The sequence below is a fragment of the Oculina patagonica genome, chromosome 10, assembly GCF_052425735.1.
Source record: "Oculina patagonica isolate OP01 chromosome 10, crgOcupat, whole genome shotgun sequence".
In the NCBI taxonomy this organism is placed as follows: domain Eukaryota; kingdom Metazoa; phylum Cnidaria; class Anthozoa; order Scleractinia; family Oculinidae; genus Oculina; species Oculina patagonica.
Window position 1 is genome coordinate 3,444,900 of NC_135767.1, and position 24,644 is coordinate 3,469,543.

A 24,644-nucleotide genomic window follows, 5' to 3' on the forward strand; every position below is an offset into this window, starting at 1 on the left:
TTCTTAGTTCTGTAAATGTTGTGAGGGCCTCGAACTTTGCCAGGACAGCTAGCGCCACTTCTCTGTTAAGCAAGAGACGAATATGACAAACAAAAGACGCTATTTTCAATTACTGTAAAAGAAAAGATTCTTTGTGGCGTCCAAGCGCCGCCCTCGAATAAGCGTCGCACTTAACCCCAAGGGGGGGGGGGGGGTACTCGGGATATTAAGTGACGGGGATGATCGAAGGATTTTTTGGGTTTTTAAATTTTCCATTCCGGGATTTTTTTGGGTAGGAGAATTTGGCAAGTATTTTTGTGATTTAAGTAGGGATGTTTTGGGGTATTACAAAATATCTGAAGCCGTTCGTAGTAGTGCCTTGGCTGCGTAGTTCAGCGAATAAAGTACAAACTGACAAACAAACGTGTTTTGCTGTTGATTTTTGAGGGTTCAATTTTTGATCTAGGGATTTTTTTGGGTTATGTTGGAAGCCTTGGGGATTTTTTTGGTAATTGATTTTTGCCCCCATTCGATCATCCCCGTCATTTGAGATCCCGAGTACCCCCCCCCCCCTGGGTACATAACAATGTTCGAAAAACTGAAGTGAAATGTAACACATGAACTTTATTTGAGTGTCTGATGAACTGCTGTACAGATCAGCTAGATATAACAGCTGATTCGGGACACTAAATCTAACCAACAACTAAACTAAAATAATAATAAAGATGTTGAACAAAAATCTAAAATTATAAAAGTAACAACAGTCTAGAGTATCTAGAATACTTGAAATGTCTAATTTTCTCAGGCGTTTTTGAAAGACTAAAGGCTGGGAAATTGCTCTACCGTGTTGTTAATTCCTCCAAAGAAACGCGTTGAACGATTGCAGTAGTTTACAGTACTGAAAATAAAATTAAAGTTAATAGCTTGATGAACTGTTTCAACTAAATATTTCTGCTACATTGGTAGGGCGTGTTTGTTTATTTATTACATCGTACATAATTATAGCAATGCCTTGCAGTCTTCGATTATACAGCGTGGGTACTCTTGCTCTTTTGAGCAGTCAGTCTCTAAGAGTCTGACTTTGTTCTGTTAACTGATCCTTTTTCAAATAAAACCTATTTCCTCCCGTAAATAAGGATGTCATCCTCAGGGATAGTCCAACTAAAAAGAAACTACATTTAGAGGTACATTAACCGCTTTAACGAATTGGAAAGCTGCCGTCATGCCCTTGGCTATTCCTAGCGCTACCCTTCCTGCTGTTTGCTCCGCCAAAAGGCTTTCCAACTTCACTACTTCACTACCATTAGTAAAAAATTTATACTTTAACTGTTTCGATTCGCATGCCATCGACACAGCACAACCAGTGAAGTCGATCCGAAAGAGACCAAAATTCATATAAACTCTACCTCTGTAATACGAACACATTGTCCACAAAACGGACAATTTCTCTGTCCCTTTGGTGTCTGTATTAAAGAGGTTCGACTATATAACGGAACCCTTTGACTGTATAAAGTAAAGGACCCCTTTATAATAAAGTCCCCGGTATAACGAACGATATTCTTCAGAACGGCCAAAACTACTTATATTACAGAAAAATGTATGGCACAGACCCCCGGTGTAACGAGCCCCCCGTTTCAGTGGAACCCTGATAAAACTGACCCCCTTATAACGAATACCCGGTAACAACGATATTCTACAGCCCAGCCAAAGTTACTAGCAGTAAATGTATGGAACAGAACCCCGGGACAACAAAAACCTTACTCAATTCTATATATATGGGCTTCACTGTTATAGCTTTTGTTCACTCACGGCTACACGAATTCCTCACAGCCCACTTTGTTGGGATCTTTCTTACAAGCGATGTACAATGTAATGTGTTCTTCAAGATAGTCCAGCGGAAACTCCCCTTCACGCAGAATCTCGTAATGAAAATCTTTCAGCGAGAAGTTATCACCCAGCTCTGTCTCCGCCATTTTCCTGACACGGGAAATTTCCATCTGACCAACCATATAGCTCGTTACAAATCCCGGCGTGCTTTGTATTCGGAGTATGTCTTTGTTGACTTGATGGTTGTTGTCTTCCCAGGTATACTTACGGTACATCTCCAGAATATCGACCTTTGGCTTGCCATAGTAGTGTAAATCAATTTCCGCCATTGGTCTAAGGGCGTGTAGTATCTACAAAACACGAATAATCGACATAGCATGCATGAAATTTCTTCCTACAAATGGCCTTAAAATGTCTCAAAATGCGAATAAATCAATTTATCTTGATACATCATAAAAGTGAACTCAAAGTGTGCAGATAAAAACTCGTGAGTATTCTGTAAATGATATCAGTTATAAAACTACGCTAATTAATTCCTATTTACCTTTTTTTATTTTTTCTATGACAACGTTATTGCAATTAGGCGTATCTTTCTATCATGTACTTCCTGTTTATCAAACACTTTTAGTGCTGGAGACCTTAGTGTATGACCACGCTAAAGAAAGCTATTGAGCAGTACTTTCATGTGGTACTGTTTATTATGCTGTACAAGGTGGTTGTAACTTTTAAGTCCTTGGCTGAAACCCTAGCAGTACTTTCATGTGGTGCGGTTAATTATACTGTACAAGGTGGTTCTAACTTTTAAGGTCTCGGATGAAACCCTAGTGTGTAACCATTCAAATGAAAGCCATTGAGCAGTACTTTCATATGGTGAGGTTTTTTGTGCTGTGCATCCAAAGACAATGTACAGTAACCCATAAGGTAAATTTGATCGAAGTGGTCAATATTAGTGTTAATCATTCCTGTGGAGTTTAGGATCAGTCGACGTCAAAACTAGAAACATGCAAATAGCATAAACAAAAAACGTTACAGAAAAATTCATGATAACCCAGCACTAGCCTAATCGCGTTTTGCGGGTTCAGCTGTCATTCCTTTCATGTGGTGCTGCATGTGACTTTTCATAACCGTTACATGCATTATACGGATCAAAAACAAAATAGCCACGGCGATAACTGATGATCTTTGGGCCCTACAAAAGTTCTCTTCCGGACAAGCATTTATGTGACTTTTACACGAGTTCTCTCTGTGCCCCCCCTCACCCCTCGCCACAAACACAAACGCTACGATCGCGAGAAAGGTTAACTGGAGTAAAGTTAAATATGTGTCGACTAACCTGGTAGTATAACATGCCATACTTCTGGCGCAAAATCTCTCTGTTTTCTTGACTGTCCTTGTCACCTGACTTGAGGGTGTAAAGTGCGGTATCATTTGGAAACAACTCGTCTTCAGCGTAAGCTGCCCAGCCCTCTGTTATGGCCGGGAAGAAGTTTGGCCCGTTCAACCAGGCAATGGGATCTGTACAGTTGCTTTGAAAATACTCTGTAAAGCTCTGGACCTACACAACAGACAACATCATTTTTGATTACACACTATGTTCAGGGACCGCGCAGCAAGTTTTTGAGTGGGGGGGCTAAAGACGAACGCGTGAGCAAAATTGGGGGGGGGGGGGAAGGCTTCAAAAGTTCGATTTTAATACATCTAAAATGACGGGAAATGCATTCATATAAAGCAAACTAAATTTTAGTTTCCAGAAGTTCAGTGCTGTTGCTGTTTTGCTGTCGGATCTTTAAATTCACTATCACTAGATTGAAATATTAAACTGCTGTACTACTCATATCAACTTTTAATTACTATAAATAATCCAGATCAAACAATTGTGCCTGACCGGCCGTGAACTCAACGGTGTAAAAAGGTAAAAAAAAAAAACGGTGAAGTATTTAGACAGTGGCTGATATTTACTGTACATCGGGCCCCAGTTGTTCAAATTGTAGATATAACGCTATCCACCGGATAAATCAATATCCAGTGTATAGAAAGGTATTAACAGTTGTCCACTGGATAGAGATTTATCCGGTGGATAACGTTATCCACCCTTTGAACAACTGGGACCAGATACTTTAAAGGTACCAACATTTCATTTTCTGTTACGGTTGCGATCTGTAAATTCGTTTGCAATGTCAAGAAGAGAAAGTCTGTCTGTTCTTTCTTTGTGACTGTTTAAATTCGTCAGGTTGCTATGATAGCTCTTGGGTTATTGTTGGAGGAAGCCATGTTTTTTTTGTTTTTAGACTCCGGCCAGTCGAAAACGATCTTTTACCAGCTGCACCAGTTGCCGGATTTACCAGTACGAGTTTGCATACTGAGATGAAAAGCCAGGACGTAATGGCGGCATAAAATACATAAACCTGTACAAGCACAAGGTTAAAATTGGAAAATAATCTGATAATTATCGCCACTCATATCTACCCCCGGTAATTCATTATTACAACGTCTGTTGTAAATTCATCTACGCGTTTACTTTGCCAGTAACTTTTGTCCCTAACGAATTACCGATTTTTGCAATTCTTTTGCTTTTTTTTATTATTATTTTTTTGTTTAATTTTTTTTGCACAAAAGTGGGGGGGCTAAAGCCCCCCTAGCCCCCTCCCTCTGCGCGGTCCCTGAGGAACTGACTGTCTCGACTCGATCTTTGAAAGGAATGTTTGATTCTTTCTCTCTCTCGTTACTCAATGCTAACATATCCACACGAAATAATATTGACTTCCTTCATTTTCAAAATCTTCATCTATCTATCTATCTATCTATCTATCTATCTATCTATCTATCTATCTATCTATCTATCTATCTATCATTACTAACGAATTACCGATTTTTGCAATTCTTTTGCTTTTTTTTTTATTATTATTTTTTTGTTTAATTTTTTTTTGCACAAAAGTGGGGGGGGCTAAAGCCCCCCTAGCCCCTCCCTCTGCGCGGTCCCTGTATGTTTCATTCCTGCAGTTTTCTGACCTTCGACCGTTTAAATCTTGTACTGGCTGGCATGGGAGCTACATTTCGCTCTATTTGTATTGGCAAGTGGCGTGAGTTTCAATCAAGCCCCACACATTTTCATTCCAAGCTACCACCCTTCAATTCCGGCCCCCACCTTTTTACCGGGCCCCTACCATTCTACCTGGGCCCCACGACGGAAAAGTCGGAAAGTCGCGCGACAATTTCTCAAGTTTTTCAAAATTTTCCTTACGTAGTTGCTTTACAGATTTCATTATGTCTCATTGTGATAGTATATCATTGATATAGTTTCAAGCAATGAGCGAGCGAGAGTTGTCTCAGTTATTGCGTATTAATAAATGCTTGTATAGGCTCGATTACCAACTGTTTGAGATGAGGAATATTTCACAATTATTCCATGAGCGCGTGTTGGATATGAGATGGTAGATAGCCAACGAGGCGTAGCGCCGAGTTGCTATAACTATCTCATATTGAACAAGCGCGAGCTGAGTGGAATACAGTCGACTCCCTCCATAACGAACACCTTCGGGACTACCATTCAGTGTCCGTAATACAACTCCTGTTCCTAATAACGGGGTGTCCGTAATAGCGAGGGGTCCGCAAGGCGAGAGTTGACTGTAATTGTTTTATTAATAACACCCAAAGAATTGCAATATTACAGCTCCACGGCTGTTATAACTGTCGCGCACACCTACCATATTTGTGGTCCTTGCTATTTAAGCTAATATACCGTTGCCTAAGGAATAATATACCATGTCTAAAATCTTAGAAAAAAGTAGTTCACACATTGACTTCGCTTTGCAAGTTAACCACTAGTTTTTAAATTTCATACTCTGCTAAACTACCCCCTCCCCCATCCAATGCTGCATGTATGATTGTAGCAGAAGGCCTTCAAAAAGAAAATAAACTACAAACAAACTACAACGTTGATAAGGGAAAGGGGGTTAAAAAAAAGTGGGGCGAAAAAGTGAAATTAGACCAAATTACATTAAAATAGGGCCTAAAATGATAATGTGTCAACACTTTTGTCATTTATTGTAGTTTTTAATAAAAATAATATATAAGTACTAACACCAAGCAAACCTACCTCAACGTGATGTCCTGCAATCTCATGTACCACTGTTGTATATTCAGTCCATTTCGGTCCGTAATTTTCAGTGAAGAATGGAAGTGCTTGTTGTGCTAATACCGAGCAGTCTTTTGAGCCAATGTTATAAAGGTGAAATACACCATGTGGGTGAAACCAAGGAACGATTTCTGCCGGGCATTTGGGAATGCAGTTCTTTGGGCCTTTGTCGTAGAACAAATCGTCAAGGTACTTGGACTCGATTAATTTTTTATTCTGTTGGAAAAAATTTAAACAATACATCAAAAAAGACAAATATAAGCGAAGTTGAGGTGGCGAATTTTTAGTTTATACTAAAACAGTGAGATAATATAGCCCGAAAGATTGATTTTTGACTAGTTTTCCCCTTCAAAGATTACAATTTTCTCGCGCGCGTTGCTCGGAGGTGAACAGCAAAGGATATTCCAAGTTTGAGTAGCCAATCAGCGCGCGCCAAAAGCGCTATCCACTGTTTTAGTGGATAGCGACTGTTTTATACTAAATTTACCTATTTAAGAACGCCTTCGCGATAATGTCAACTACACTTGGAAATAGCCGAAAATGAAATTCCTTCAAACTCGGCCTGAATAAAGCCCTAGGGGCACTAGTTACAAAAATATAAGTTTAAGATCAATCGGTTAATTTTTGATTTTTTAACATTTTTTTTCTTCTCAAAGCCCGAAACCGGACAAAATCGAACACAAAAGTAGGGTAAATTCGGAGGCTTCTACAATCGAAAATAAACTTTGTCATTGAAAACGAATTTCATATCGTCTTTGTACCTCCATTCTACTATCTTTTGAGATAATTAGATCGCAATTTGATAAGAAGGCAAATATTTTACAAAATTTTGAAAGTCGCTACCTCAAGACAGCTAAAAATAGGCCAAAATGTACCATATTTTCAACTGCTTTAAAAGCCTCCTGGTACATCGCTTTGCCCAAAACGGCTTAATCAGCCTGAAAGAGCAAGGTTTTTACTACAAATCTGTGAAATAAAATTTTTGGGTAATTAAAATCGCGAGCGCTGAGGCAGCGAAGTAAATGCAGCTATCTTCCTAAAAACCCGACCTTTGACCTTGCCGCAACGAAACCGCTTATAACGAGTTGTGACAATCTTTTCCTTATTTTGCGTAGGTTTCTTGTTTTATCGGTTGAAAACACGTATTACGTGATGAATGCAATCTTACTTGATGCATGAAACGCCCAAAAGTCACATATAGACTTCTGTTTGGACAAAATAAAGCACTTCGTTTATAAATACGCTTGCCGAAATTTAAACTTGAACGAATTCAATATTGAATTTGGTCTATGCGTTAAACTGGTTAAATCACGACAATACCCACCTGAATATTCCTATTCACAGCGGTGCCATATCCCTGGAATAACGTTGAAAGGTAGCTGAATCAAAACTTTGCAATGTTTGCGACTGATACGAATCGAATTAACGTTAAAATTGTCACGCGCCGATTGTTCATCAGAGGAAAACGAATGTATTGTTTCCACGGGCAACTCCAAAATAGGCACTTCCGTAACATGAGCGATAATTTTTTTTTTCATTATAGGCTGTCTTATAGGATAAACAATATAAAACCACACTTACAAATTATTTCCTTTCTAAGGGACCGTTTTTTTTTTATCTAAAGTAAATTAATTTGAAATTGGTTTACGCTGGAATTTACACAGAATGTTTGTTTATATAAAGCTCACTTTACATAAACTAGCGACACTGCTCCAATTCAATCTGAGCGGGAAAAAAACTACAATTACTCAAAATAAATGAACTCTTTACAGTCTGTTAGGTCAGAAGGAGTATGGATGGTAAAAATTAATGTAGTAGCATGGGACTCTCAGATGCTTTCATTGCCCTGCAAAACTGCTACTGCTGCTCATGGCAGGAACATGACTCTATTAGCTTGCCTATAAGCGCAATATATGGCGCCTTCCTTCGAACTGCAAGTTGTTCCTTGTTTACGTCAAAGTATTCACAAATATACTTTAACATGTCAACACTGAGCTTTTTCAGTCTGTTTGCATGATACATGGCGTAAAGATCAAAGTTGTCATAAATGACAGGATGCTGAAGCTGGACCTCTCGAAGAACTTGTTCACGAGTGTCCCAGTATTGCTGTTGCTCGAGAGCAGCCTCGTGATCACTCACACCGTCGTCTTCTGTGTGCTGATGACGTAGCTTGGCTGCGTGGCGTGAAAAGTAAGATTGTACTTGTTGTGCAGTTAGGAATTGATCTCTGGTAAAAAGCCTGGTACCCTCTGAGGTTTTGGCATAGCGCATGTCACGAGCTACTGACCCTGGATCCATTTTGTGACCCGTTTGCTGGCCGATGTTAAACTTATCGTCAAGGTACTTCCTCTGCGCTTCACTGAATCGCCCAGCTTTTTTTGTTTGCTTCAACGCCCACCCTCTTGCAGGCTGATTGGAAATTTCGACTATTCCCCGGGCAGCGGCCTCTTCATCACGGCTTGTTACTCCTCCGCTCGTTCCCTCTGTTAACTTTACATGGTACATTTGTTTCGCTTTGTCAAGTAGTGTGGCTCTTTCTGGGCGCAATTCACACTTTCCGTACGACATGTGTTTTTCAAGGGCCCAGTGCCTTTGGTAAACCTTAATACACCCCTCATTTGGACAGTGGAAAACCCCTGCGCCTTCTTCTGCATCTGTCGTTTCTGACACCTCAGGAAGAGTCTGTTCATCGGAAGACGTCTGAGGATTCGTCTTGCGACCTTCTTTGCTGACATCTTGAAACTCGCCCGGCGAAAAATTTCGTTGAAACGTGTTATTGAAACTTGTTGCGGCTGAAATTAAACAAGAGATAGTTATTTATCCACTTAAAATAATATTTTTTTTCTGAAACCTAGGACAACTGACATTTTCATACTTTCGCGACTTTCGTATTCTTGCGAAGAGATATTTGTAAGCTACGTGCGTGTGGAATTATATTCAGCATACGTAATATGCAAGATCGTGAACGCGAATAAAACAATGAATGCATGTCGTACATGTCTTGTCAAAATAAAAACTCATTCATTCGACCTTGAACCATATGTTATACAAGGATTTAGTAAATGGTTTGAACCCAGGAGTATCAGAAAGGTCGTATCGTGTGATCGTCCGGGTGACAGTATAGTTCTGTCGTGAGAAGAACAGTTTTCAGTGTTGGTGGTGACTGACGGTTCGACAACCTGAGGGGAAATCATGTCCTGAATCTGACTCTGACTCTAAAGATTGCTTTCACTCTGATTGTGAAACGTCAGTCGTCAACAACAGTTCTTTTTCAGAACTATACTCACCCGGACGATCACACTATACGACCTCGTATAATATTTACTTTTGTTTATCCCTCAGAACAGACAAGACTATCATTTGCATTTTTCTTTTAATTTGTAATCGCGCACATATGCATTTAGTTAAAAACTCAAACAACAAGGTTTAAGTGTAACCGCATAAATATCGTCCTGATAGACATATATACGAAAGTACCTGTGGGTAGTTGTTCTTCGATAATCTTCCCTTTGCCGACGTCGTAGGCTCGCCATATTGTTATTTTGGTTGTGCCTGCGTACTGGAGATTGTTGATCAGACTGATCCCATCCCATTTGATGGCCTTCTCTTTGATCCCAAATGCATCAACACGTGTCACTCTCACCCCAGGGAGTCCTCCAGCAGACAGCATTGCAATTTCCAAGTCCTGTGCTGTTTCGACATCGTGACCCTCGTTTACAAATCTGCGAACGTGCGCTTTGATGGACGCCGCCTTGCGGTCGCATGGACCCTTCCCCCCTTGAGGGTCGCTAAAGTCAACTCTTGAAACAGCGATTCCAGTGGTGGCTCCCATCGAACGGCATGATGCTAGCAACGCGGAATTAAGATAGCATCCAGCGTTATCGTTCCTGTAAAATGCTGATGTTAGTTCAGGTTTTTCCGTCTTAAGAGTGCGCAAAACGTGTTCCATGATGCGGATAACCACTGCACTGTCTTGATCACAGTTTTCGACAATGTGTACGAAAGATTGACTTTGGAGATTCCCCTGGTGTTTTCTTGCAACAACAGTAATGTGCCACGAAATGCCCCTTTTTGCAAACCAGTCGGTCTGAGACTCACGATATTTCTGGGGCAAAAATTTCATGGCCCAGTCCTGGGTGATCATTACGGATGATGCGTCTAGTTCGTCAAGCACCTCTATTCTGGCCAGGTCCTGAATTTTGCTTCTTAGTTGATGGGCTTTCCAGGACAGAACATTTTGAGCTGCTTGATCAGCCATATAGCGCAAATCTTCCAACTCTTCTTCAAGTATCCCCAAATCAACTCGTTCTAAACATCTTTGAATGCCAGATATTGTTCTTTTCAGTTCTTCGCATTGGGAGCAGGTGGTATCATGATTGTGATCACATGGGTTGCTAAACAAGGTCTCCTTTTCATCACTCAAAGCGTGTGTTGCACAATGGTCGGCAACAGGAGAAGAGATGTCTGTGTGTACCTGAAGAAAAAATAATAACGTAGATAAAGTATAAATCTTTACGGTTACTCGTGTATCCGACGCCGAGAAATGTGTTAAAGGCCCAGTTTGTTTCATTGTGTTCCGCCCTGCTATTTTCTGTCTTTTTTTTACAACATTTTTGAAAACAGATGTTACAGCGAAATTTAATCAAAACCAAGAAATAAGAAATGAGTAAAATATGAAATCAGTCAAGTGTACATCATATACAAAGAAAGAGGCCTACTAACCGAGGAACATGCTCGAGGAACATGCTCGGTGAGAACAATTATCAATTATTGGACGAGGTTAGGCAAAATATCGTGATTTGTCAGTGGCAAGCAGGCAGAACAGCCTTTGGCTTCGGCAAATTGATCTGCGAGATCTACTACAACCTTCGGGAAACAGAAACTTTGCGCTTCCTTGCTAAAGATATTCAGACGCAAGGAGAACTTCGCTTTCGATGATAGGACCTTGTCTTCATCTAATTTTCTTCCTTTTAGTTGTGGAAATACATAAATTAACGGAAATTTTCGTTGCCTTTTTTTGCATTTTTGCTTTTTTTTCGGGTCTAGTAGACAAATAAACCGCTCTCCAAAAACTCTGGAAAATGATCTGCTATTTTTGTCGTAGGTGGACACAACTACGCATGCGCAGAATATTATTTGGAGCAAAATAACTGTCAGACACTACAAAGCAAGAGTAAACCATTATTCTCGGCCAATGAAAATGAAGGAAAAATGTATCGAATGATAATGAAACTTATTCAAAAATACCTTATAATCCGATTTGAGATATTGTTTCCCATTCTTTAGGCAGCTTTTGCATTGCTCAGCATCATCTCTTCTCAATTCCCCACATTCTTCTAGTCGATTTACCACTTGACAGAGGTCGTCAAAAGCTTTACTTCCTTCCGCCGCAATGTAGTCGATACCTTGCAACGACTTCCTGACGGTGGCGCTACAGTTTGCAAGAATGGCTAACATCGTTGTGAGTCCGAACGGCTGGAAACCAACTTCCTCACAATATTTAGTGTACTGGATTACAATTCTCTCTGGAATCATACAACGAATAACATTTGGAGTCTCCAGTACTTCACCATTGGAGAGCTTCAAGTATTTCTGCCCAAATGGTAGATCTTGTATTATGTGCGGACCAGTAATAAAAGTCAAAAAATGATCTAGCTGGTTTGGCTCGACTCGCATACGGGGACTATAAATTGTTGGAAGTGGAACGCCCCGACCAAAAACGTTTTTGTGCTGGCGGGCAATTTTCACTCAGTACTCAGTGATACCAGGCAGGTATCTCTGAAGGCGTTTAAAGGGAACTAGATCCGCCATTATAGACAGGACTTGCCTTCTTGTGTCCCAAGATGAGGCATTTCTGTATGTTTCAGCCAAGGCTTCAAGGTATTTGCGATCGGCATTCTCTCCGGACTCAAGCTCTTTGTCAACCATCATTGAGGACTGAAGTGCATCCCATAACTGTGCCGCATCACCAGGAGTATTCACTTCCAAAACCGCAACAATAACGTCTGTGGCCTTTTTCACGTTGTTTCTCTGCGTCCGTTCACCCGCATCTTCCCATTTCTTCCTTGGTCGCGTTAATTTTTCGATATTACAACTTTCAAGAAATCTATTGAGGATATTTCTTCGCATGTCCTGTTCGCCAGGCTCTTTAGTCGCATCATTTGATGAATCCTCATCGCTTTCACTGTCTTCATCTGGCACAAATAGACTACCGTCCAATGTCAGCTCCATCATTCCTGTATGTATTACCGACAAATCGTTACCATCATCTGATGCCACTTCCTAAAATATGAATATTAAACAGTATAAGTTTTAGAACTTGCGTTAATTACATTTAAGTGTAGACGTTAATGGGAAATAATCAGTAATAGTTAGACAGTTCAAACTGTTCACAGCCCTCACGATTTTTTCGTTCGTTAACTCCAGGGAAAGCATGGCTAGTAAATTGGACGCAAGTGCAAAACAGGAGGCGCGACGGGCTGTGTAAGGGGAAAGGGGGGTTCGTTTCGCTTTACCCACTCCTGCTGCGTGCGTGCTCTTGCTTTTAAAACTGCTGTGAAAAATCTGAAACAGTAGAATAACCGATAACACTGTTCGGTTTCATTGAGGAATTCAGTATGATAACAAATAGCCCTTAGAAATATTTCAGCTTAAGAAATGCTGTGGGTAGACAGACGGTTGTTTGTTCTAGTGGATGTCGTTTAGTATGCATGTTAGTTTCAGATAAATGTGTCGGTATTTTGTTTAGTCTTGCAATTCCTTACCTCTTCAACTCCAGAATGGCATTCGTCTGCGCCTTCCGGCCTGCATGTCTCAATATCTTGGCCGACTCTAATCCTTACTACATCGACTTCCGAATGCTGACATACGTCAGTACTTTCCGGCTGGCATGTGGACATAGCTGCTTCTGCCGCTGGAGAATCTTGGACGTCATGGGTCTCGTCAAGTTTTTTTCGGCATTGTGAACATATCGCTGTGAAATAATTATCATTATTTCAATTGAGCTATTAACAAACAAAGCGTCCTACCAATGGTATATAACAGAACGTGGCCAGATAAATGAAGGTGAGAGAATGATTAAAGAGGGTAAAAAAACCGCTGGGTAGGTCATTGCTTTGATTGATCACTGCTTACAATTCCACCGATTTCACACGTTTCGTACAGTGTAAAATAGACTTTCCTTAATCGAGTCGATACAAAAATTACACTCCATCCACCGCGCCCCGCCCCACCCACATTGGAGAACCTTTTCAAGCATTTAAAAACAAAACGCTTCCCTCTAATGGTACACAGAGGAGAGTAGCGAAAGTGTGTGTGTGTGTGTATATGTGGGTTTATGTTATTTTGGAAAGCTTAACCCGGGGAGGGGGGGGGGGGGATGACAGCACACTATTGGGAAAATGCTACATAAAAACAATAAATAAAATGGGGGACGTGACATTTTTGTCACCAATCAAAGGGATTGGTAGGTGGGTGATATTTGTAAGACACTATGAATAATTTTGCAGAATGGCTTCAAAGCACTAATAAATGAAAGTCCCTTCGTTGAATCCTTAGGTTCGTCACGCAATCTTTCCCCCCAATGTGGGAAGGAAGGCGTGACGAGACCAAAAGATATTTGCGTTCAATCAAACAACGAGTGAGGCTAAAGTGAAGGTCGAAACATTTCTCACAAGAAGTTCTAACAACTTACTTGAACCAACAGGGATTATGACTGTGGTGACTTTGTAAAGGCGACGGGACTGCCCAAGTGTTATCCCTCGCTCTCCCTTTACATTAGGTTTTCTATGCGCTGCCCATGAAGTCGGAATTGAGCAGGTTTTTCTGTTTTTTCGCCACCTTAGCCCAAATGCGTCACGGTGTCTTGGGCAAATTGTTAGATTTAAATTCGACTCGTCTTCATCAAATATACCTATAACAGGGAAAGATAAAAACAAAATGTCCAGAGACAAAATAAAATATAATTGATTACGTAAACAATGCAAAAACTGCATTAACTTGAGTTTCACTTACCTGCCCTAGCCAGCAAAAGTGTTGCCTCTGAATTTAATGACGAATCAGAAACACAGCAAGTTTTTAGGTGGCCTTTGATATCTTTACAGCATTCAGCAAGTCGTACACACTGATCATGATCGTTCGCTTGTCGTTCTGTACTCGAACCACAATCACCGCCAACATGTTTTGCGTATCCACAGCAAGCCATAATATTAAACGCTCAACGAGCGCACACAAGACATTTTTCGAGTAAACGTACTAACTTACTTTAAACTTTCCGCCTTTTTTTCTCTTCTGTCAACAAATGCAATCACAGTTCAATGAGAAAACTAAAAGAAGATTTCTTTTTCTCGCAAGTTTCGATACTGAAATGAACATTTATCGGAAAACTGGTGACACCTGTCAATAATTCTGTGTAAATTCCAGCGTAAACCAACTTCAAATTAATTTACAAAAGATAAAAAAGAGTCCATTGAAAAGGAAATGATTTGTAAGTGTGGGTTTATATTGTTTATCCTATATTAAAGACAGCCTTTAATGAAAAAAAAAACTTTATCACTCATGTTACGGAAGTGCCTATTTTGGGGTTGCCCGTGGAAACAATACATTCGTTTACCTCTCACGAACAATCGGCGCGTGACAATTTTAACGTTAATTCGATTCGTATCAGTCGCAAACATTGCAAAGTTTTGATTCAGCTCCCTTTCAACGTTATTCCAGGGATATGGAACCGCTGTGAATAAGAATATTCAGGTGGGTATTGTCGTGATTTAACCAGTTTAACGCATAGACCAAATTCAATATTGAATTCGTTCAAGTTTAAATTTCGGCAAGCGTATTTATAAACGAAGTGCTTTATTTTGTCCAAACAGAAGTCTATATGTGACTTTTGGGCGTTTCATGCATCAAGTAAGATTGCATTCATCACGTAATACGTGTTTTCAACCGATAAAACAAGAAACCTACGCAAAATAAGGAAAAGATTGTCACAACTCGTTATAAGCGGTTTCGTTGCGGCAAGGTCAAAGGTCGGATTTTTAGGAAGATAGCTGCATTTACTTCGCTGCCTCAGCGCTCGCGATTTTAATTACCCAAAAATTTTATTTCACAGATTTGTAGTAAAAAACATGCTCTTTCAGGCTGATTAAGCAGTTTTGGGCAAAGCGATGTACCAGGAGGCTTTTAAAGCAGTTGAAAATATGGTAAATTTTGGCCTATTTTTAGCTGTCTTGAGGTAGCGACTTTCAAAATTTTGTAAAATATTTGCCTTCTTATCAAATTGCGATCTAATTATCTCAAAAGATAGTAGAATGGAGGTACAAAGACGATATGAAGTTTGTTTTCAATGACAAACTTTATTTTCGATTGTAGAAGCCTCCGAATTGACCCTACTTTTGTGTTCGATTTTGTCCGGTTTCGGGCTTTGAGAAGAAAAAAAATTGTTAAAAAATCAAAAATTAACCGATTGATCTTAAACTTATATTTTTGTAACTAATGCCCCTAGGGCTTTATTCAAGCCGAGTCTGAAGGAATTTCATTTTGGGCTATTTCCAAGTGTAGTTGATATTATCGCGAAGGCGTTCTTAATAGACTACGAGCCCGAGTCAGTCTACGAGCAAAACGTCAACGAGGCGCAGCCGTGTTCGCTCATAGAAAATGGGCGAGTAGTCTAATTGTTTAAGTAGAAACTCTAAAGAATTGCAGTCCAATAATGCAATGCTTAGCTCCGGTTTTTGCAAGATGAAGCGACTAGGAGCGTTTCTACTCCCCCGGGATGGGATGCTAGTCTATCACAGTGTCATCCCCAAAATTAGTTCGCCGGTATCCAGTTATTCATCTGGGCAGAAAAAGGCAATATTAAAAGTAAAGTGCGTTGCCCTTGTCTGATATATCCAATTGGAAGGGTAGCTTCGAGCCAAAGTGGCGCATACTGCCGCAGCTTATCTTGGTTTCCTTAGCATTAAGCAGCTAGGAGTTTTTCTACTCCCCCTGGATGGGATGCTAGTCCATCTCAGGGTACCCCCCAGTATTATTTCGCTGGTACCCATTTATACACCTGGGTGGAGAAAGACACGATGAGAGTAAAGTGTCTTGACCAAGAACACAACACAGCCCGGAACGTTCGCTCCGGAGTCCGCTGCGCTAACCATTAGGCCACCGCTCCTCTCGATATATCCCATTAGTACTGGTCAAAACTGTCTTCTTAATGAGTCTGAATATAACATATTTTCTCAGTTACTTGCCTTTTCGGTGTTCGCTATCCACGCGTTCATAGCTTTGAATCGTTCAGGACAACTAGCCTCAGCACTTTTCTTGTCATAACAGTTAATGAACGCTTCGTTACCACTCTCTTTGGCCGGGAAAGGTTTGTCATTAAAATACATGTCTTCACCTTGGACCTCTTGTATGAATCTCTCAATAGCTGTGTTATTATTTTTGATACCGGTGTACTCTTTGGCAAGTTCCACAGCCTGGCATGTGTGAAAAAAACTTTGAATAAGTAAGTCTGCTATAGAGAAGTTTTCAATTGAGTGTCGTAAAACCAAAACCAAAGTAATCACTCTAGCCAATCACAAAGAACACAGACAATCCAGTAAACCAATCAAAACTCGAAGCAAATACATGTAGCCTACACGAAGCGCGGGAAAACACGCGAGCGCGTCATGGTTGGTTTTGGTTTTACTTCTGATTGGCTGAGAAAATGGCGCGAAGTTTTTAAACCAATCACAAAGCGTTGTAATGCAAAACCAAGGGAAACGCGAACTACTTTCGACACTCAAGTGAAAAACGTTCTAAAGACCAGGCTGCTCAAAACTGTCGGAGCTCTTCTGTAGCTTGAAGCGACTTGTTAATCCCCTTGGGGGGATTCTAGTCCGTGGCAGGTTTACCCCCTCCCTGCACAGGTTTTGTCAGGTGTTTTTTACCAATTCGCAAATACCCATTTATACTCCTGGGTGGGGAGAGGCATTGTGAGAGTACAGTGTCTTGACCAAGAACACAATGCAGTGACCCATGCCAGGTCAGCGCTTAGGCCCTCCACAATACAGGTACATAAAAACCTCAAAGTTATGTTTCTACAGAATAATAAAAAAAAGGTTAAAAACACAAAATCAAAAAACAGAAAAAAATGGGAATTTAATTGAAATAACTGCGTCATGCCAAGTAATTTCGCTGAAGAAAACGGTTGTAAACTTCTTTCGGGCCAATCGGAGTTAACATGCTGCTTCCTTCAACCAATCAGAAGACAAACTGAAACTTGACTGGGCTTTCGCGCGTGCATGCATCCCGCGCTTTGCGCCGGTTGCATGTTTTTACTTCGGGGTCTGATTGGTTTCTTCCGTTACCTCTGCTTGCTGTGATTAGTCAGATGTGATTAATTTGTTTTCAGCTTCACGACAGCTATAGAAGCTCGTTCTTGAAAGTAACTGTACGAGCTTGTACGCCAAATTCTGTTTTTTAATACTCAGTCAGATCACTGGGTCCAAAATTCTCCTGTGTACCCTAAAAAATGAAATATTAATTACCTGCTTAAGAAGTTTCTCCAAGCGTTGTTCAGACTTTTCTCTCAGTTGCTCCGGTGTGATATCGAATGTTGTGTAATACCTCATAAGTGACTTGTATGTGTTCGTTCCTACAAGCTTTTCTCCGGTTGGAAGCTCCTTCGTTGCTACAATGCTTGTGTTAGCGGCTCCATCCTTGTTGTAGCCATAAGTAAGAGGCAATTTTTCAAGTCCGCTGGCTACTGTTTCTGGGGCACATCGATCCAAGTGCTCTCCCTCAATATACCTAATGAAGTGGTCATACAAATATGGGACTGCAATGGATAGTCAAAATCAGAAATCCGATGGGGGACTGGAACCGCAAGCACTCCAGCGTGCTTGCGGTTATTTCCCCTCCGGTTTGTTTGCAGTTAGTTCCACTAAGGGTTTGCTTGCGGTTAGCTTTCATTTCTTAGTAAGGGTAGAACAATATGCAGAAATTGGTTCTAGTCTCCCAGCGGATTTCTGATTGTAGAATACTCGTTTTAGTCCAGAACCATACAATGTTTTATAGGGTTAAGGTGATCTCTTAGAATCAAGTCCTGTCTAAGACATGCAATTAGTTAGGCAAGCCTGAAAAACATACAAAAAGGTCTGCTGTGGGTACACGCGAGTCGTGAGATGCTATGTAATGTAATGCAAATGTTGTTTATAGTGGTCATGCACTTAGCTATCACTTATTTATGCTAATCACATAAAAATAGGTTCGCTATGCGTGTTTGTAATTTGATCTACTTACCCTGGTCCTTACCCTTACTTAGCGGGTTTCCATCTATTTGCGCAATTTCTCTCGCAAAATATTACGAAAAGCTGTGAATTTTACTTGTTTCTCTCGAATCCTGCCAGCTTGCGAATCCCACTTGCTACCCTCTCCATTTCCGCCTGCTGTTAACATCTCCCTTTAATTTTACTGTCGGATGTTGCATTGTTGTTTGGTAAAATAATTTTAGAACAGAAAAAAAGTTTAACTCTCCATACGAGCCTAGTGGCCCATCAGGCCACTGCTTATCCTGGGTTCAGTAGCATGAAGCGACTAGCAGTATTTCTACCCCCCCCTCCCCCTAGGTGAGATGTTGGTCCATCGCAGCTACCCCAGCATTAAATTTTCCCTTGCCCATTTATACACTTGGGTGGAGAGATCGGGCACTGTGACGGTAGTGTCTTGCCCAAGAACACAACACAGTGACCCCAGCCAGGGCTCGAGCCCGCACCGTTCGATCCGGGGTCCAGCGCGCTAGCCATTTGGTTACTGAGCTTTTCTGAAAATATAAAATATATGTCCCAGAACGTGAAAGAAAGGAAAAAAAAGCAAAAACAAACCTTAGCATTTTTACGGCCGGTCGACCAATCTTTGTTACGAGCGAACGGTTAAAGTAAGCCAGTACGTCTTCGCCGTGTTTGTCTTCCCATTCTTTCTTATCACTTTTAGATAGCTCGTCAAAATAATCAGGAGAAAGAACAATGCTGGAGAACGCTTCTTTGTAAACACCTGTGAGGAATCATAGTGGCATTAAGTAAGGTTCGAGAACATCTTTAATTTTAGCTTAATGGGGCTAGGTTACTCAATTTTAGGCACTTTCAGCACTAAGCCGCGGATCATAGAATTACTTGAAATATCACAGTCTCGACTTAAAAGTGTAAAAGAACTTTAAAGAAACAAAGAAAAGCCATGAAGTGGGAATGATGTAAAAATTCTGTAACCTTGGGTATATTCGGATAAAAACGCCGGCCAGACGTTATTCAAGCTTATTTTAGTTTGTATGAAAATGAATAGCTTTATAATGAATAGAAATCATTCGTGTTTGATTGGTGGCCATGGCTATGCCTATATGACTGTTGCAAATTGGAGTTTATAGCTCATGTTTAACGAAAATAAACAACATTACCTAAAATACGTAAAACGTACTTTTTTAGAAAAAAAAAACTCGTTTCTGAATGGTCACTCCAGCAGTATGCCTTTTGTGCCTTTTCATGAAAAAAACACCATTTTCAGGGTGAAGGAAAAGAAAATTAAATGTCTGTTAGAGAAAATGGTCAAAACTATTTTACTCAAATAGGACCCACCACTCTGCAAAAGACAGGTGGTCTCTTCATGTACCTCCTTCCCCACCTTAAACGATGGTGTCTTGTTTGCATAGCCCCCACTCTATCAGGAGTAAAACCTAAGAAAAAGATTTAAACCTCCTTGTGCCATTTCTCCAACAATTCAAGCTTTATGCACACCTAATATGAAAGGCTCAACGCAAATTTTGAGGCCAAAAATTTTTTGTCCATTTGGCTAATCAGACAGGCGGTATCTTGCATAGCCCCCCTACCCCTACGCAAGGTAGGTCCTTGTCGAGTACACTTGTTATGACCACTTCCTTATAACTAGAAATAGCTGACACTAGGTTGCCCCCGAAGTTTCGACGATGTTTATCGGTTTTTCTTTGCTGTTCATCCTTTTCTACAATTCAGACATTTGATTGGAAATTAATTTTCTATTTTGGATAATTATTAATTATGATACGGTAAATCATTTAATTACAAGAACGCAACAGCATCTTGACATCATTTTGTCATGTTTTGCTGTGGAGGGGGATCTCAGCTAGACTCGAGCTAGACTTTAGAAAAAGTCCGTCGTCTTTATTAATTTAACACGCCGGGACGGAGTCGACCTTTCGCGACTTGCGTGGCTCGTTTTCGCGACTTCGTCGCTTTGAATGGGCCGCTTTGCGGGCTCGAATCGAACTCACTTCACTGTGGTAAAGTCTTGATCTCAGCGAGGATAAACTTTAGAAACAGCAAAACGTTTTAAAATTACCATTTGAGCCGGCCCAATTGTTTTATAAATATATGGGCTGAGAGCCCGAGCATGAAGAATGACATGAGAATGATCAATCTTTAGAAAGAAAAGGATGTCGAAAGAATTTCTTACCTCTGTCAAAGCAAACGCCTGCCGCGAGTTTTAAATAATCACAATGCATCTCGAGATCTCTTTTGAATTTCTTTTCTTGATGCCGCATATCATCTTGTAAAATTAAAATTTCGTCCGGAAGTGGACCGATCAAGACTTTTGAAGTTTTCTTTATTCAAGTAGTTTGAGCCTGGTAAATCACGGTCAGTTGGACAAAGGCTTTCTTGTCGCAAATCACGCTTCATGACAACGATCAACTTTTTAAAAGGAAAGGATACCGAAAGAATTTCTCACCTTTGACAATGAAAACGCTTGACTTTCTAAAAGTCGCTCGCTTCTGGTTTCCGGTTTCGCCTGCCGCGAGTCTTAAACAATTATCTCGAGATCTCTTTTTTAAATTTCTTGTAAATCTCGTCCGGAGATAGACTGATCAAGGCTTTTCTCCGTTCAAGTATTTTGCGCTTGGCAAATCGCGGTTTTGGACTAAGGCTTGCTTATCGTAATTCGCAGACAAATTTGAAGATATGGCTTGATATGTTCGTACGTGTTCCTAGACATATTTCTTCTTCGGCCACTCAGATGTAAAAAATGTGGATTTTCTTACTTCTCTGCGAGTTACTTAGTTAATTATCGCGAAGTCTTTTCAACAATTGCATTGCTTTCGGCTTTTAGACATTGTGAAATGAATAGGCCTCGAATAAAACCTCAAATTATCTTTTTCAAAATTCTGCCCAACTGCAATCAACCTTTACAAGCTTCGTTTGTTTACTTGTTGTCATCTGTGCACGTGCTCACGCTTTGGGTTGTCATCATCATCCAATCATCGTTTACTTGCGTCATCACTGACCAATCACCGTACAGGCAATTTTATCACACCTACCGATACTACTTGCGGGCATTTTATCACACCTACCGATACTACTTGCGGTCGCACTTTGGCCAAGTCGAGATTTTGTCTGGTAATACCATATATACTCTATATACGCGCGGACCATAATGATGCCTCCTCGGGTTTTGGCCTCTGGGCCAAAACCCTGCGGGGGCAAAAACCTGTAGAATATTTCTCACCTGTTTCATTTTCAAGGGCGATATTCCGGTAAGCCGAGTATTTCAGGTTATGAATTCCAACCTTACAAGTTTCTTTTGACCGTACATATCCACTGCGCACACCCAGGTCTAAGTTGTCAATGTAGCCCTCAAACGTACGATTAACAGCATCAAAGAGCTGATCTAACTTCTGCAACTCACTCGCGTTGCGTGGTTTAAAATGTGAGATCACAGCGCCCAGATCTACGAATACAAAACAAATTTGCTGCCAGCAAAACATATCAGGGCCGAACATCCAATCTCCAGCATAATAGTCTTGTCCGTAAGGCGCCCAAGCAAAGTTATTCAATAAAATTGCTTTTGCAACATGGACAGCCTTCCTTTCTCTTATCTTTAACAGCGTCGAGTCGATCTTGAGGGATTTCAATTCTTTTAGCAATTTTCCCGCCTCGTCGGTTTTAAACTTGATTGCGCTCGGGTTTGGATCCCATGGACGGAAAATCGATCGGATCTCTTCGGGTGTGGCTCCGGGATTGAGGTAAATCTTGTCCGGGTATAAGCGACGAAAAAACTCGGTTTGGATTTTCTTCAGAGTTGCCGTCAATTTAGAACTGTCCGACTCTTCCGAGGGAATGCAACGGGTGTACGGCGGCGCGGGTTGTGTCATGTCGGGAACGTACATTAGAATTATGACCAGAAAGACGCACAATAATATTGGGATTCCGATAATAAGAAGATTCACGAGCCACTGTCGGGATTTTCCGAGCTTGCTCGATTGATGTCGGCCGTTATCAGGAACTATCTCTATAGTCGCTGCGCTCCCTCCATAGGCGCTCCCTCCAAAGGCGCTTCCCCCATAGGCGCTCCCCCCATAGTTGCTCCCCCCATAGTTGCTCCCATCCATTTTTCGTGATCTGGACGTTCCGAAGTCTTTGCTTTATTAAGACACAAAGGGTCGCCGAGCTTAGAAATCTGTGGTCAAAAAAAAAGATGTGAGTCAGATAGGTTTAAGTATAGTAGATTAATGAAGAAAACATTTTTAAAATCAACGTAGGAGAAATCAGCTATTTAAAATTTAAAATCCACGAATAAGAGTATTACTTAAACCGTTGTTAAATGAAGTTTTTAACAGTTTAACAGTTATCGGGCCAATATAAGAAACGCCAGCCACTAAATGAGGGTAATTTCGATTCTGGTATGCCGAAAATTTGATGAATGGAGTTCATTTTAAGATAAAAATTGCAGAAGTTTCAAAGTTTGATGCAACGTTTTCAAGCTTGCATGCGAAATATCATATGGTAGCTCCAGTATCTTGATTTGTTTTCTCACTGAATAAAATTATTTTGCAATTGATTTCGCATGAAACAAAAAAAAAACAATTCAATAGCAACCACTTGTCTACCCGACAACAAGGCTTTCAATCTCTCTTTAAAAACCCTTGACAAGGTCTATTGCCTTGACATCTTATTACCGCCAAGACATTGTCAGAAAACGGGTTTTGAGAATGTAAAAAATGATCAGCTTAAATTTAAGATGTCTTGTGCAAAGTATCAACAAATTCTTATAGCTAACATTAACAAAACTCAGAACTAACATTGATATAAATGTGTCGCAGTCTGCAAAACGGATTCCGCCAGGACTAATTGGACAAAATTATGCACCAAAATTATTTACATCTTATTGCAGACTTCTGTGTTACATTTTCAAAGATCTTATCAAAAGAAATCATTTCTAACAACACCAAACATCGAAAACAAATTTAAAATTTTCACTTAATTCCACTGAGTCGCTTAAAAATGATTCTACTAAAAAGCTGCACGTGAGATTAATAACCTATAGTTTACATGGTTCTTGTGAATTTGAAATTCATTTTCTCAGGCTCTGATAAGAAACTGTTGACTTGTTGGTGTTATCACGGATAATTACAACTTTAGCTTTTTAAACTGAAAGAGTAGAAATTAACGCAAAAGGATTTAAATTATTCTGATACCCGATTTTTGTCCAACTACAATTAATATTACTCGATTTTCTGATGCATTCCGTCTTTAAAACACTTCAAACTTGGGTCAATGAACAGCTACGTGCACGGAATCTCAAGCTTATGACTAGCGGCGTTTTTATAGCTTTGTTCGGCGAACTCACTGGAGTGAAACAAGCAGAAACTCTAAACTAGACAAACAATGTAGATTAAAAATATTTGACCAGTGACTTATTTAAGTATAGCTCATATCATTATGAGACAGGATGTGTTGATACAGTTTATTAATAAGCCTGGTTTTCACTTGCGACGCAAGTACAAGCGCAAGCACAAGCTCAAGAATAACAGCGCTTATTTCACCGTAACACCGTAATAACAGCGCTTATTTCACCGTGAAAACGGCTTCGATTGTGCTTGTGCTTGCGGCAAGCACAAGCAGAAGGATGAAAAATTTTCCTTTTTGCGTAATTGGGCTTGTGCTTGCGCTTACAGCAAGTTCTTGCGTCGCTAGTGAAAACCAGGCTTTAATAAGAAACTTTGTGCGCCCATCGCAAGATCTTAGCTGATCTCGTGACGTCGCTGCTGCTAATTAATCGTACGAAGTCTGTTAATTTCCATGCTACTTATGAAAACACTGGCGAAATGTTGTCTAAAGAAGCTGACCATAATCCTTATAAGATTTGATGGCAACTTAATCTTGGTCGCAGCTAGTTTTCTCAGACAGAAATAGAGGTTGTTTTCACTCAAGCTCTAAAAATTGATGTTTTTCTAAGTTCGCATGAGTTTGCAACAAAAGAAGCTAAAAGACGGTCTGATTTCCCTTCAAGAATGTTATGCCTTCGCTATGCTTCGATAATCATTCCGTGCGAACGCAGAGATTTAGAATTAGCCAGCTTTAATCAGCCAGTGAAGTAGTAGAAGAATTTGAAAGCCTTAGACGAGACAAAATAGTTCTCTGTGATGGTTTGTTTTCCTTGCCTTTAACAAAACGATGTTTACAATGGCTCTCAACAAGAAAACTGTCAGTTATGTTGTTATTCGGAGTCATAAGCTAATCCTATGCATACAAACTTACCTTCTTTATCTAGAGATTCAACAAACAGGAGTTTCGACAACACTTGAAGCACCTCTTACAGGCTTAGTAGCTCAGGATATCGTTTCGTTTTACAAGTACGAAAGTCGATATTTCTTCCCGTAAACCTTTAGAGTTGAAATGACCTACAATTGTACGAGCTACGCGTTTACAGA

At 40.3% G+C, this 24,644-nt stretch overlaps 1 protein-coding gene and 1 pseudogene across 2 annotated transcripts; both read right to left on the reverse strand.

The window, feature by feature from the left end:
* Positions 1 to 1,747: 1,747 nt before the first annotated feature.
* LOC144628591 (uncharacterized) lies at positions 1,748 to 24,640 on the reverse strand. The gene is made up of 8 exons (XM_078486708.1): positions 24,472 to 24,640; positions 21,440 to 22,390; positions 18,796 to 18,964; positions 17,461 to 17,722; positions 16,180 to 16,407; positions 5,903 to 6,157; positions 3,140 to 3,361; positions 1,748 to 2,156 (listed from the first exon to the last, which is right to left on the reverse strand). The coding sequence occupies exons 2-8, from the start codon at positions 22,320 to 22,322 to the stop codon at positions 1,791 to 1,793; spliced, it is 2,385 nt and encodes a 794-aa protein (XP_078342834.1). The 5' UTR covers positions 22,323 to 22,390; positions 24,472 to 24,640; the 3' UTR covers positions 1,748 to 1,790.
* LOC144628667 (uncharacterized) lies at positions 7,749 to 14,392 on the reverse strand (annotated as a pseudogene). Its single transcript, XR_013566283.1, has 6 exons — positions 13,955 to 14,392; positions 13,635 to 13,853; positions 12,706 to 12,914; positions 11,125 to 12,223; positions 9,419 to 10,567; positions 7,749 to 8,733 (listed from the first exon to the last, which is right to left on the reverse strand). The product of XR_013566283.1 is annotated as an uncharacterized LOC144628667 (transcript).
* Positions 24,641 to 24,644: the final 4 nt, after the last annotated feature.